The 11,796-nt window shown below is 43.6% G+C and overlaps 2 protein-coding genes and 1 long non-coding RNA gene across 4 annotated transcripts in view; 2 read left to right on the forward strand and 1 right to left on the reverse strand.

Annotated features, from left to right (window-relative positions):
• Positions 1-2,617, forward strand: part of OS9 (OS9 endoplasmic reticulum lectin) — an 86,836-nt gene extending 84,219 nt beyond the window's left edge. The window contains exon 14 of one of the 2 annotated variants that reach the window (XM_069758588.1): positions 1,879-2,617. In XM_069758588.1, coding sequence (XP_069614689.1) covers positions 1,879-2,019 — 141 coding nt within the window. In that variant the 3' untranslated portion in view covers positions 2,020-2,617. The remainder of the gene's footprint in view (positions 1-1,878) is intronic. The other variant, XM_069758587.1, reaches the window with a different exon arrangement.
• A 4,359-nt stretch (positions 2,618-6,976) lies between these two features.
• Positions 6,977-11,575, forward strand: LOC138670857 (uncharacterized). Its single transcript, XM_069758589.1, has 2 exons — positions 6,977-7,083; positions 10,115-11,575. Exon 2 carries the CDS (start codon positions 10,121-10,123, stop codon positions 11,378-11,380), a length of 1,260 nt encoding a protein of 419 aa, XP_069614690.1. The 5' UTR covers positions 6,977-7,083; positions 10,115-10,120; the 3' UTR covers positions 11,381-11,575.
• LOC138670858 (uncharacterized) lies at positions 7,529-8,017 on the reverse strand. Its single transcript, XR_011319383.1, has 3 exons — positions 7,944-8,017; positions 7,792-7,866; positions 7,529-7,654 (listed from the first exon to the last, which is right to left on the reverse strand). It is a non-coding gene; the product is annotated as an uncharacterized lncRNA (long non-coding RNA).
• Positions 11,576-11,796: the final 221 nt, after the last annotated feature.

An 11,796-nucleotide genomic window follows, 5' to 3' on the forward strand; every position in this document is an offset into this window, starting at 1 on the left:
ATGTGATAAGTTAAAGTTTAAATCACCCCTCTTTCGCCCCATTCAAAATAAAACAATAAAAAAAATCAAACCTACACATATTTGGTATCGCCGTGTTCAGAATCACCCGATCTATCAATAAAAAAAAAAAAGATTAACCTGATCGCTAAACGGCGTAGCGAGAAAAGAAACAAACTCCACAATTAAGTTCTTTTTGGTATCTGCGACATTGCATTAAAATGCAGTAACAGGTGATCAAAAGAACATATCTGCACCAAAATGGTATCATTAAAAACATCGGCTCGGCGCGTAAAAAATAAGCCCTCACCCAACCCCAGATCACAAAAAATTGAGCCGCTACCGGTATCTGAAAGCCATAACTTTATTATTTTACTGTCAATATGGCCATGTGAGGGCTTATTCTTTGCTGGACGAGTTGTACTTTTGAACGACATCATTGGTTTTACCGTATCGTGTAATCGAAAACAGGGGGGGTGGGGATTTCCAAGTGCGGTGAAATTGCAAAACAAAGTGCAATTCCACAACTGTATTGTTTTTTTTTTTTGTTTTTTTTCTACCCTGTTCACCAAATGCTAAAATTGACCTTCCATCATGATTCTCCAGGTCATTACTAGTTTGTAGATACCAAACATGTATAGGTTGTTTTTTATTTAAGTGGTGAAAAAAAAAATCCAAAGTGGTGTTAAAAAAAATAAAATAAATTGCGCCATTTTCCAAGTCCCGTAGCGTCTTATTTTTGGGGGGTCTGGGGCTCGGTGTCGTTTTTATTGATATCATTTTGGTACGGATACAATCTTTTGATTGCCCTTTTTTTGCTTTTTAATGCAATGTTGCAGTGACCAATTAACCGTAATTCTGGCATTTTGACTTGGCGATACCAAATCTGTTAATTTTTTTTTATATATATTTTGAATGGGGCCAATGGGGGGGTGATTTGAACTTTAATATTTTTATTTATTTTTATATATTTTTCCAAACCATTTTTTTTGCTTTACACTTTCTTCAATAGTCTCCATGGGAGACTAGAAGCTGTGATCATCCGATCGCTTGTCCTACCCCCTGCTCTATATAGCAGAAATGTTCCCTTGCTATGAGCGCCAAACACTGGGTGGCGCTCATAGCAATCCAGCAATGACAACCACAGGGGTCTGCAGACCCTGGGTTGTCATGGCGACCTGAGGTTATGGGACACTGGCACAGATGGGCGGAATTAGTGATGCTCTTCCGGCGCGATCACGTAAAAGGGAACCGGTCAGCAGGATTGTGCACAATAACCTACACACAGTGTCAGGCCGGCGCTGTTATACTGATGAAAATGACACCTGGTTGATGAAATCCATCTTGTAGTTGTGTAATCTTTATTTTCGGTTTTGAGTTAATGATATTCTCGTGCACCGGAGGCAGCCTGTGGGGGGGCTGATATTCTCACGCTGGTAAGGGGCCATGGATATTGACTCCCTCCCCCCCCCCCCCCCCCAGCCTAAAAATAGCAGCCCAGAAAAGGCACATCTATTATATGCGCCAATTCTGGTGCTTTGCCAGAAAACAGAATATGTCAGCGACATAACAAATTATTCCCCGTGTCTCATGAAAAAAAACACCAGAACCATTTGACTATCCGCACAAGAGAAAAATATATAGCTCTTTAAATCGTATTTCTGAAAAAAAAAAAAGTGCTCGGTCAACGCCCCTGTCTTGAACTGGTGAAACACACAATTTCCAAAATCTCTCAACATATGTAAATGTAGCCTCTGCAGTGATAATTTTCAGTACATTCTTACATTAATAATTATTTCAAAGGTGTGTTTTGTTTTGTTTTTTTCCTATTAAAATCAGCTCTGCTGTGCGTATACCTCAGTGTTTGTTTGGTTATTCTAGATACAGGGGTCAGAAGATGCGCACAGAGAAGAGAAGCGACAACAGCAACTAGAGGACAATTACCGTTTCGTCTGGAACCAGAACAATGACGATTCTAAAAGCTCCAGCGCGTCCACAGACTCTGATGATGTGGATTTTTAATAAGAACTGACATACAAACCAGACCCGTCATCTTGCCCTATGGATTCGAGCTTTTGTAACAAATCTTTTTGTCTGACCGCTACTTCATGAAAATTGTGGTTTGCAAACCTAGAAAGATCAGCAGAGGACTCTGCTTCGCCTGCAATAGTTTAAAGCAGTGTTAGATGAGACGCTGGATATGTGCAAAGTCCAACTAGGAGAATAAAAGTGTTTATACAGCTCTGGCAAAAATGAAGAGACCACTGCAAAATGTTCAGTTTGTCTGATTTTTCTCTTTATAGGTATATTTTTGAGTAAAATGTAAATTGTTCATTTATTCTATAAACTTCTGACAACATGTCTCCGAATTTCCAAGCAATATTTTTTTTTTTTTTTCTGAAAAGGAGAAATGGTCAAAATAAAATTTTAAAAAAAGTGCTTTCAGACCTCAAATAATGCAAAGAAAACAAGTTCATAATCATTTAGAAACAATAATACGATTGTTTTAACTCGGGAAGAGTTCAGGAATCAATATTTTGTGGAATAACCATGATTTTTAATCACAGCTTTCATGCATCTTGGCATGCTTTCCTCCAGTCTTTCACACTGCTTCTGGCGCAAAAAAGGAAAGCAGTTCTTCTTTGTTTGATGCCTTGTGATGATCCATCACCCTTTTGATTACATTCTAGAGGTTTTCAATGGGGTTCAGGTCTGGAGATTGACAGGGTTTTGATGTGGTGGTCTCTTAATTTTTGCCAGAGCTGTATATTTCAGTCTTTCCTTTAGCTTTGCTGAACTTGAGGAATATAAAATTGACAGATACTGTGACTGCTCCTCTTCCACCAACAAGTGAGATTTACTGTTGGGTCTTCATCAATTCTTTCAGCTTTTGTAAATGCTTAAAAAAAAGTGCTTAAAGGGATTTTATTAGGTCTGCAGGAAAAAAGTGCTGCCTTTTTCTGAAATTGATTGTGTCTTGTTTTGAAAGCCCACTGTGAGATGAATACACTGCAGGAACTCTATGCTCTACTGAATGCAGTTATTTCTACTGTATAGGATATCCCCTATTGGGACCCTTCTGGAGCACCAGGACCTTCTTTTCCAGAGTGCTTTATTTTATCCTCTAACTCAGGGGTCCCCAACCTATAGGGACCACATGTCGCTCGTGGGCCCACGTTATGTGGCTCACAGCTCTCCAAGCTTGATGAGTTTAGCACCAGCTATGAAGAAAGTCTCCAGATGGTGACTGCGCCTCACACAGGAGAGCAGATATGGATTTACATATATTTGGCTGGGAAGGGAGGAGAGAATTAATATTGTAAGCTAGAGATAGGATGATACTGTTAAAGGGGTGCTTGATACGGGAATACCTAATGGAGGTACAGTGGGAACACCTGATATCGAAATACTGCCTATATAGGATTGGCCAAAAAGTCTCATTGTGCTTTCTGTGGCGAACTTTTGGCTGCAAGATACCGGTAATAGTGGGCTCTGAGTGGTACTACTGTGGAGAGTAAGAAGGGAGGGCATGGGGAAGGATCTATTGATGTGGTGCTACTGTGGAGAGTAGGAAGGGAAGTGATGGGCGAAGATCTCTGGATGTGGTACTACTGTGGAGAGTAAGAAGGGAGGGGATGGGGGAGGATCTCTGGATGTGGTACTACTGTGGAGAGTAAGAAGGGAGGGGATGGGGAGGATCTATGGATGTGGTACCACTGTGGAGAGTAAGAAGGGAGGGGATGGAGGAGGTTCTCTGGGTGTGGTACCACTGTGGAGAGTAATAAAGGAGGGGATGAGGGAGGATCTCTGGATGTGGTACCACTGTGGAGAGTTAAGAAGGGAGGTGATGGAGGAGGGTCTCTGGGTGTGGTACTACTGCGGAGAGTAAGAAGCGAGGGGATGGAGGAGGATCTCTGGATGTAGTACTACTGTGGAGAGTAAGAAGGGAGGGGATGGAGGAGGATCTCTGGGTGTGGTACTACAGTGGAGAGTAAGAAGGGAGGGGATGGAGGAATGTCTCTGGGCGTGGTACTACAATGGAGAGTAAGAAGGGAGGGGATGGAGGAGGGTCTCTGGGCGTGGTACTACAGTGGAGAGTAAGAAGGGAGGGGATGGAGGAGGGTCTCTGGGCGTGGTACTACAGTGGAAAGTAAGAAGGGAGGGGATGGAGGAGGGTCTCTGGGCGTGGTACTACAGTGGAATGTAAGAAGGGAGGGGATGGAGGAGGGTCTCTGGGCGTGGTACTACAGTGGAGAGTAATAAGGGAGGGGATGGGGAGGATCTCTGGGTGTGGTACTACAGTGGAGAGTAACAAGGGAGGGGATGGGGAGGATCTTTGGGTGTGGTACTACAGTGGAGAGTAAGAAGGGAGGGGATGGAGAGGATCTCTGGGTGTGGTACTACAGTGGAGAGTAAGAAAGGAGGGGATGGGGAGGGTCTCTGGGCGTGGTACTACAGTGGAGAGTAAAAAAGGGGGATGGGGAGGGTCTCTTGGCGTGGTACTACAGTGGAGAGTAAGAAGGGAGGGGATGGGGAGGATCTTTGGGCGTGGTACTACAGTGGAGAGTTGGAAGAGAGGGGATGGGGAGGATCTTTGGGCGTGGTACTACAGTTGAGAGTAAGAAGGGAGGGGATGGGGAAGATCTCGGTGTGGTTCTACAGTGGAGAGTAGGAAGGGAGGGGGATGGAGGAGGGTCTCTGGGTGTGGTAATACAGTGGAGAGTAGGAAGGGAGGGGATGGGGAGGATCTCTGGGTGTGGTACTACAGTGGAGAGTAGGAAGGGAAATGATGGGGGAGGGTCACTGAATGTGGCTCTCAAGGTAAGAAAGGTTGAGAACCACTGCTCTACTTCTATAGTTTGCACACCAGCTGGATACAGTTTAGCTATGCTAATTAGACTATATTGCTGCCTTTCATGAAATACAAAATAGTTTAGTTTAGAGCCAATTAAGCATTTTCTCTATATTTTGCCATTTCTTGCTGGATCTTCAAGGAGAATCTGTACATTCTTAGACATTATGTAGCAAAGCATCAGCACAAGCTGGAAATTGGTAGTGACCGCTCTGTACAGATAGTCAGCCTCTGAATGTAGATCCATTTCCATTCACTGAAGGCATATATAGAGCTTTTAAACGTAATTGTTTTTTTTACTTTCTCTATAACCTTGACATTTCCATTTTTAGTTCTATCCACAATTAAGATTGTTCAGAATAAGTGCTGACTTTTGCACTGGAGAACTTAAACTGCTGTCCCCGGTAACCAGATTATAGGTATGAAGATGTTATTGCGACTGCTTCCTATGTTCCAGTTTACTTTTTGGGCAATTTCACTATTCTTCATCATATTTTATTGAGATAAAGCTTGATCACCGCAAAATCCTTTATCCGTTAAAATATTTTTCCTTTGAGGAAACTGCAGCTATTGATCAGTGGAGAATGTAAGCTTTGCTGCTGTATAGCTCAGGAATTTTATTTTCTGTGATTTTACAAAGACTTACCGAAGACCGGGGGTATATGTGGTGCATTAAAACTGTTACAGAAGTCTCCTAAGAAATGTATTGAGAGATGTGATGAGTGAACGTGTGCTACCGAGTGACTTCGGCGTGCTCGAAAACTATATTCGAGTCCTGGCGCCTACATGTCTCACTGCTGCTCGACAGCCGCAACACATGCAGGGATTCCTTGTTTGTTAGGTAATATCTACATGTGTTGCAGCTGTCGAACAGCCATGAGACATGCAGGTGCGCAGACCCTAACAAATTTTTCGAGCACGCTTAAATCACTCGGTAACACACGAGCATACGCGGATAACACCTTATCTGAGCTCGTGGGCTCATCACTAATTGAGAGCCATTAATTGACTTGGACATAGTGCGCTTATAATAGATGGAGAGAAATGAAAAAATCTTTGCACTACTGCTGGAAAAAAACGTGCAAATTTTGTGTGTTGAGGGGGGGTTTTTTCACATGAAATGGTGTTTTTGCTGCCCTAAGGTTGTGAATAATTTATGAAAATTCTGTGTTCCAAATAGAAATATTTATTACAATAAAAATGCTTTTACATATACATTCTTTTTTTTAGCCCTTTGTAAATGCTAGTTGACATTACAAGTATGTGTAAAGTTAAATGTAGAGGATAAAAGGTTTATGCAATAATATTTAGCTTTGAAATGGATAAATAAATGTATGAAATTGTGAATCGGGGGAGGAGGGGAATGCTGCTGCAGGTGTTCAGAAACCAGCAGAAATGAGGGCACATCTGAGCAGCACAGAATTGCCCGCGTTGGTTATAAGAAAATACTGTTATAATTATGCAGTTAAGAGAAATTAAAGTTTGCAAATCTTTTCTTTGAGGTCGGATTTGGAGACAAGATTCTGGATTTTAGCCTGCCGACTTTCAGATGTAACAGAACATTGAATAGACTACATGATATGGATCCACAGACGGTCTTCCTGTACTGGCTAGTTGGCAGGGGTCTGATTTCCTTCTTTGAAGCTGAAAAGCTGCCCCCCTGCTGAGCCAGGTGTCTTGTTACAGCTGCACATTTTCAGGAGGATGGTAAGCTGTCAATAAATCCATCCATCCATCCATCCTTCACAGTAGTCTAAAGGTACCGTCACACTAGACGATTTTACAACGAGAACGACAACGATCCGACCAAAATGAGATCGCTGGAACGTCGCTGTTTAGGTCGCTGCAGAGATGCCAAACACACCAACCTACGAACGATGCTGGAGCGATACAGTGACGTAACAGCGACTCACAGATCGTCCTCGCTAGTCGTTTGCTCAGTGTCACACAGCAAGAGTGTAACGATCTAACGATGCAGACGTAGCCAGATAGGTGTGTTTTATGCACAGGGAGACACCCAGGATGTGACGTTACGGCGTCCCGGAATATAAACCGCAACTCTACAGCGATTGATTCATATTGTTGGAGCGCTGTGTCTTCACGGTCTTCTGCCTTTACAGCGTCCTGTTCGGAACGATCCTTCGCCAGCTACGATCCTCTTCTCCCGTGGACGTTCTGTCTAGAACGTATTCTGCTGCAGGCGTCTTCATCGTTTCTTTTCTTGCTCATCAACGGTATGAAATGTCTTTCAGTTGTTTGTTTCTTTTGTGTATAGTTATGGCTATTCAATAATGTTTATCTATGTATATGGTGTAATGATGGATAAAACACCTCCGGCAGCCATCTTGTGCATCTGGCAAGCAGACGCACAAGATGGAGGCATTACTATGCGGTTTGCAAACTCAGTTGCGCTGTCTGCCAATTTTGCACACACCATATGGAAAGGTAAACTAGCTGTCTGCCAATTTTGCACACACTATATGGAAAGGTTAACTAATTCTCTTGTGTCTGCCTTGGCTGGCCCTGGCGTGCTCCGCTAGTAAATAAAACAGCACACAACTTAAAGGAACGAAATTTTTTTTTTTTAGAAACTGAACTGATTTTTTTTGTTTTCAACAAAACACTAACATCTGTCAAGAAAAACAGAAAAAAAACATTTTTAACGCCCGCGCGCCAAAAGGTGTCGCAGCGTGCGTCCATGTTGCTGCACTTGATGCTGCAGCAGCACTACTGTGCGCTCCAAGAGCGCTACTGTCCGCTCCAGTCCCTCTTGTTTGGCCAGCAGCTCTCTCACAGTGTCCGGTTCTGTAGATAGAAGATAGAATAAAAGTCTTTTTTTTTTGTCCTGTCCCAGAGGTCTTTTTTTTTTTTGGTTGCATTTTATTAGTCGCTGTCAAATGTGACATCCCACCGATAACCCCTCCCACTGTCTGTATACTTACGGAAAAGGGACGCCTGTTGTCCATCACTGGAGCTGCTGACCACCCATCCCCTGTCTCGGGCCAGAGTTCCCGGAGCTAAAAGGAATCAAAATCATATCTGTTTAACAATTGAACTCGCTGTGGGGAACCGCTCGCAGTTTATCGTCACTTACGAATGCTCGCCTCTGGGGAGAATGATGCCGAGCCGGGGGAGGAAGATGGGTAGCGGAAGGGCGGAGTAGTGGCCAGTGGTGGGGTTACTGCATCTGTAATGTATACAATATTTCAGCTCACCTCTTATGTCCCATATGCCGTTATAATTTTGAAATGAATGATGGATAACTTACGTGACGGTCCAGCTTGTGGGCTGCTGCTGCTGCTGCTGGAAGATGTGGGGGAGGATAGTATCCTCTGTAGCCGGCGGCGTCTCTCTACACAAAAATAAAAGAAACACCATGTTTAGACAACAAAAGTACAGAGCTGTAGACATCACAATAAAACTAGACAATATTGACAGCAAAAGTTAGGAGCCTGAAATGAATGATGGATAACTTACGTGACGGTCCAGCTTGTGGGCTGCTGCTGGCCGCTGTGGTGGAGGTCAGTGCCCTCTGGTGCCGGCGGCGTCTTTCTACACAAAAATATAAAAAAAAGAAATCGCCATGTTTAGACAACAAAAGTACAGAGCTGTAGACATCACAATAAAACTAGACAACATTGACAGCAAAAGTTAGGAGCCTATCGAAATTCGGCAGCATCTGTAATGTATTCTATATTTCTGCTCCCCTGTAAAGTCCCATATGCAGTTATAAAATTGAAATGAATGATGGATAACTTACGTGACGGTCCAGGCTGTGGCCTGCTGCTGGCCGCTGTGGTGGAGGCCAGTGCCCTCTGGTGCCGGCGGCGTCTCTCTACACAAAAAAATAAAAAAAAAGAAATCGCCATGTTTAGACAACAAAAGTACAGAGCTGTAGAAAAAAAAAAAAAAAAAGAGGCCATTTGCGGGAAGGAGTAAAAATCAATTTTGACAAGCTAAATGTAATTACATATATAGAACATAGGAAGCACCTCACGGCAGTGCACGTCTCCTGTTTCCCCCTACTGGCAGTGCGAGCAGGGTTGCCAACCTCCACGTAATGATTTCAGGACAATCGTGATTACAATTGCGGACATCCGTATAAATTAAATATGGGGGGTGGAGATTATGGAATTCATGACCTGACCAATTTTTACGCGACAACGCATTTTTGCGCTTGGACATTATAGAAATTTGAAAAGAAAATATTAAATTTTTGTCCTCGTAAGTCCCGGACAAGTTGGCAACCACGGGCACGAGTCTCCCATTTCCCCCCGCTCGGTACCGTGCGTCTTCCAATTCCACCATTCTGATACTTGCCTTGCTTTGCCTCCGCTCGCAAGTGTGCCAGATGGAGTGGCTGCTTATAGCGCAGGTCGGCCCACTTCTTGCGCAGTTGCAGCGCACTGCGCCGGATGCTAAACCTCCTCTCCATCATTTCTGCAATGCGGCCCAGCACTGCATTCTTGTGCAAATTTGGGTGGGCAGGCCGGCTCCTCCTTCCCTCATAGTCGAGGGCATCCATCTTGTCCACAAAAAAACGCACCTCGGCCTGCCCCAGAGGAGCACAGCGCTGTCTCGCCGCCATTTTCTAAAGATAGACGCTGTACGGCACCGCCTAACCACGCCCAGAGGAGGTCCTAGCTGCGGCGCGATCGGCATCGCTATAGCGTCTCTGATTATGCACAGCGTCGCGTTTGTGACGCCGGCTCCAGACATCCTTTTTTTTGGCGTTCCTGTTACCAAGTCACAGCGTTTATTGTCTTGCTTTCAGTTTTGTAGTAGCTTGTATCGTAATTTTGGGATGTTAATGAGGTGCGGCTGTAGTGTTAAACGCTGCTTATTACACATGTAAATATAAATTTCCATTAAATCCTATGTTCACATTTCTGTAGAACAGGGCAGCGTCTGAGATGCAACGCTGAACAGATATGTGAGCACATGCCCAACGCCGCTTTTTGTGACCCATGCATTAACTTTTCCATGGTTTTAGGGTCAGAAAAAAAAACATCATGCATCGTCCTCTGTGTCCTGACGCATGATTCACAAAACGATAGGGCAACACATGTTATTTCAGGCCCCTAGGTAAAATATAGTGGCACATGCATTGCCGTGGCTGCACCGAACAAAACGCTAATGTGAACTTTGCCTTCTAACCAAAAAAAAAAAAAAAAAAGATGTGTGAACACTATTTAACAGTATTGGTTGTCTTGTGTCACTTTAGCAAATCATATGTAATAATTATTTTTTATTGTGCTTTTTCAGGTTGCCATGTCTCTTTCGGATGTACCTGCGATTGTAGCGGCTGCATTGCTGTTAGAAGCTCAGAACCAGCTGGAGGCTGAAGCGCGAAACAATCGTGCAAAGCGACAGCGCCGCATGTGGACCAGACAGTGGCTGCAGAAGAGGAATCAATTGTCCCACATGGGCCTAATCAGGGAACTGAAGGAGAACAACCCGCATGATTTCAAGAACTACCTGAGAATGTCCGAGGATTCATTTAATTTCCTACTTGAAGCTGTGGAACCTTATATTAGGCGGCAAAATACAAGGATGCGAGCTGCTGTCCCTGTGGATGAGAGACTGGCTGTTACGCTCCGGTTCCTGGCGACTGGCAGGTCTATGCAAGACTTGCATTACTGCGCTGCGATTTCCCGAACCCTACTCAGCGTCATAATTCCGGAGACATGTAAAGCAATTATCTCTGCTTTACACCAAAATTACATGCCTTTCCCGGAGACCCCGGATGATTGGAAAGAGATTTCAAGGGGATTTCATGAGCAATGGCAGTTCCCTAACTGCGGGGGTGCCTTGGATGGGAAACATGTCCGCATCACCCAACCACCACACTCCGGCTCCTTTTATTATAACTATAAGGGTTATTTCAGCGTAATTCTGATGGCCCTCGTTAATGCGAACTACGAATTTGTAAGTGTGTCTGTAGGGATCAATGGGAGATTATCTGATGGCGGAGTTTTGGAGCTAACCGATTTTGGGGACCGCTTGAAAGAAAACAAACTGGCCTTGCCTCCCAACAGTGACACTACTGAAAACCTGAACTTTGTGTTTGTCGGAGATGAGGCGTTCCCACTGCATCCCAACCTTTTGAAGCCATTCTCCCAGAAAACTCTGACACCTGAGCGGCGCATATTTAATTACCGGCTTTCGAGAGCTAGACGCGTTGTGGAGAATGCGTTTGGAATCATGGCAAACCGATTTCGTGTTTTCCACACTGCAATGAACATGAAACTATCGTCTATAGACTCTGTGGTTCTTGCTTGTTGCGTCCTCCACAACTTTTTGCGCCGCCGTGATGCCACTGCATACAGCCCTCCACAGTATGTAGACTCTGTTGACCCTGCAAACGGGGATATAACCCAGGGAGAATGGCGTCTAGACAATCACACGGTTTCTGGCCTGGAAAGTCTGGGATCCGGAAGGAACAATGATGACGCGACAAATTGCAGGGAAAAATACTGTGACTTTTTCAATGGTCCAGGGGCTGTCTCATGGCAGCACCAACAATTGTAGCGCAACTGTAGGCATATCTTTTACCATTTATTATGGATTACATTTGTTTTTGTTCATCCGCTCTCGTGTACCATTCTTTTTAGAACCCAACCAATTTCTTTGTCAAGTAACAATGTCAACATAACGATATATTGATTTATGTACATTGTCTTGTTCTTTTTATTCCATTCCAATTAAAATATTGAACTATGAAAATACTCTACTTCTGTATCAAACATATGAACCATGGGAATCAACAACCTCTTCTGCCCTAGCGCTTTCATGATGTGTGTGTGTGTGTATGTATATATATATATATATATATATATATATATATATATATATATATATATATATATATATATATATATATATATATATATATATACATATATACAAAATAGGAAAAAGAAGGCAGCACTCATAAAGTTTCATGT

The sequence above is a fragment of the Ranitomeya imitator genome, chromosome 3 (assembly GCF_032444005.1).
Source record: "Ranitomeya imitator isolate aRanImi1 chromosome 3, aRanImi1.pri, whole genome shotgun sequence".
NCBI lineage: Eukaryota > Metazoa > Chordata > Amphibia > Anura > Dendrobatidae > Ranitomeya > Ranitomeya imitator.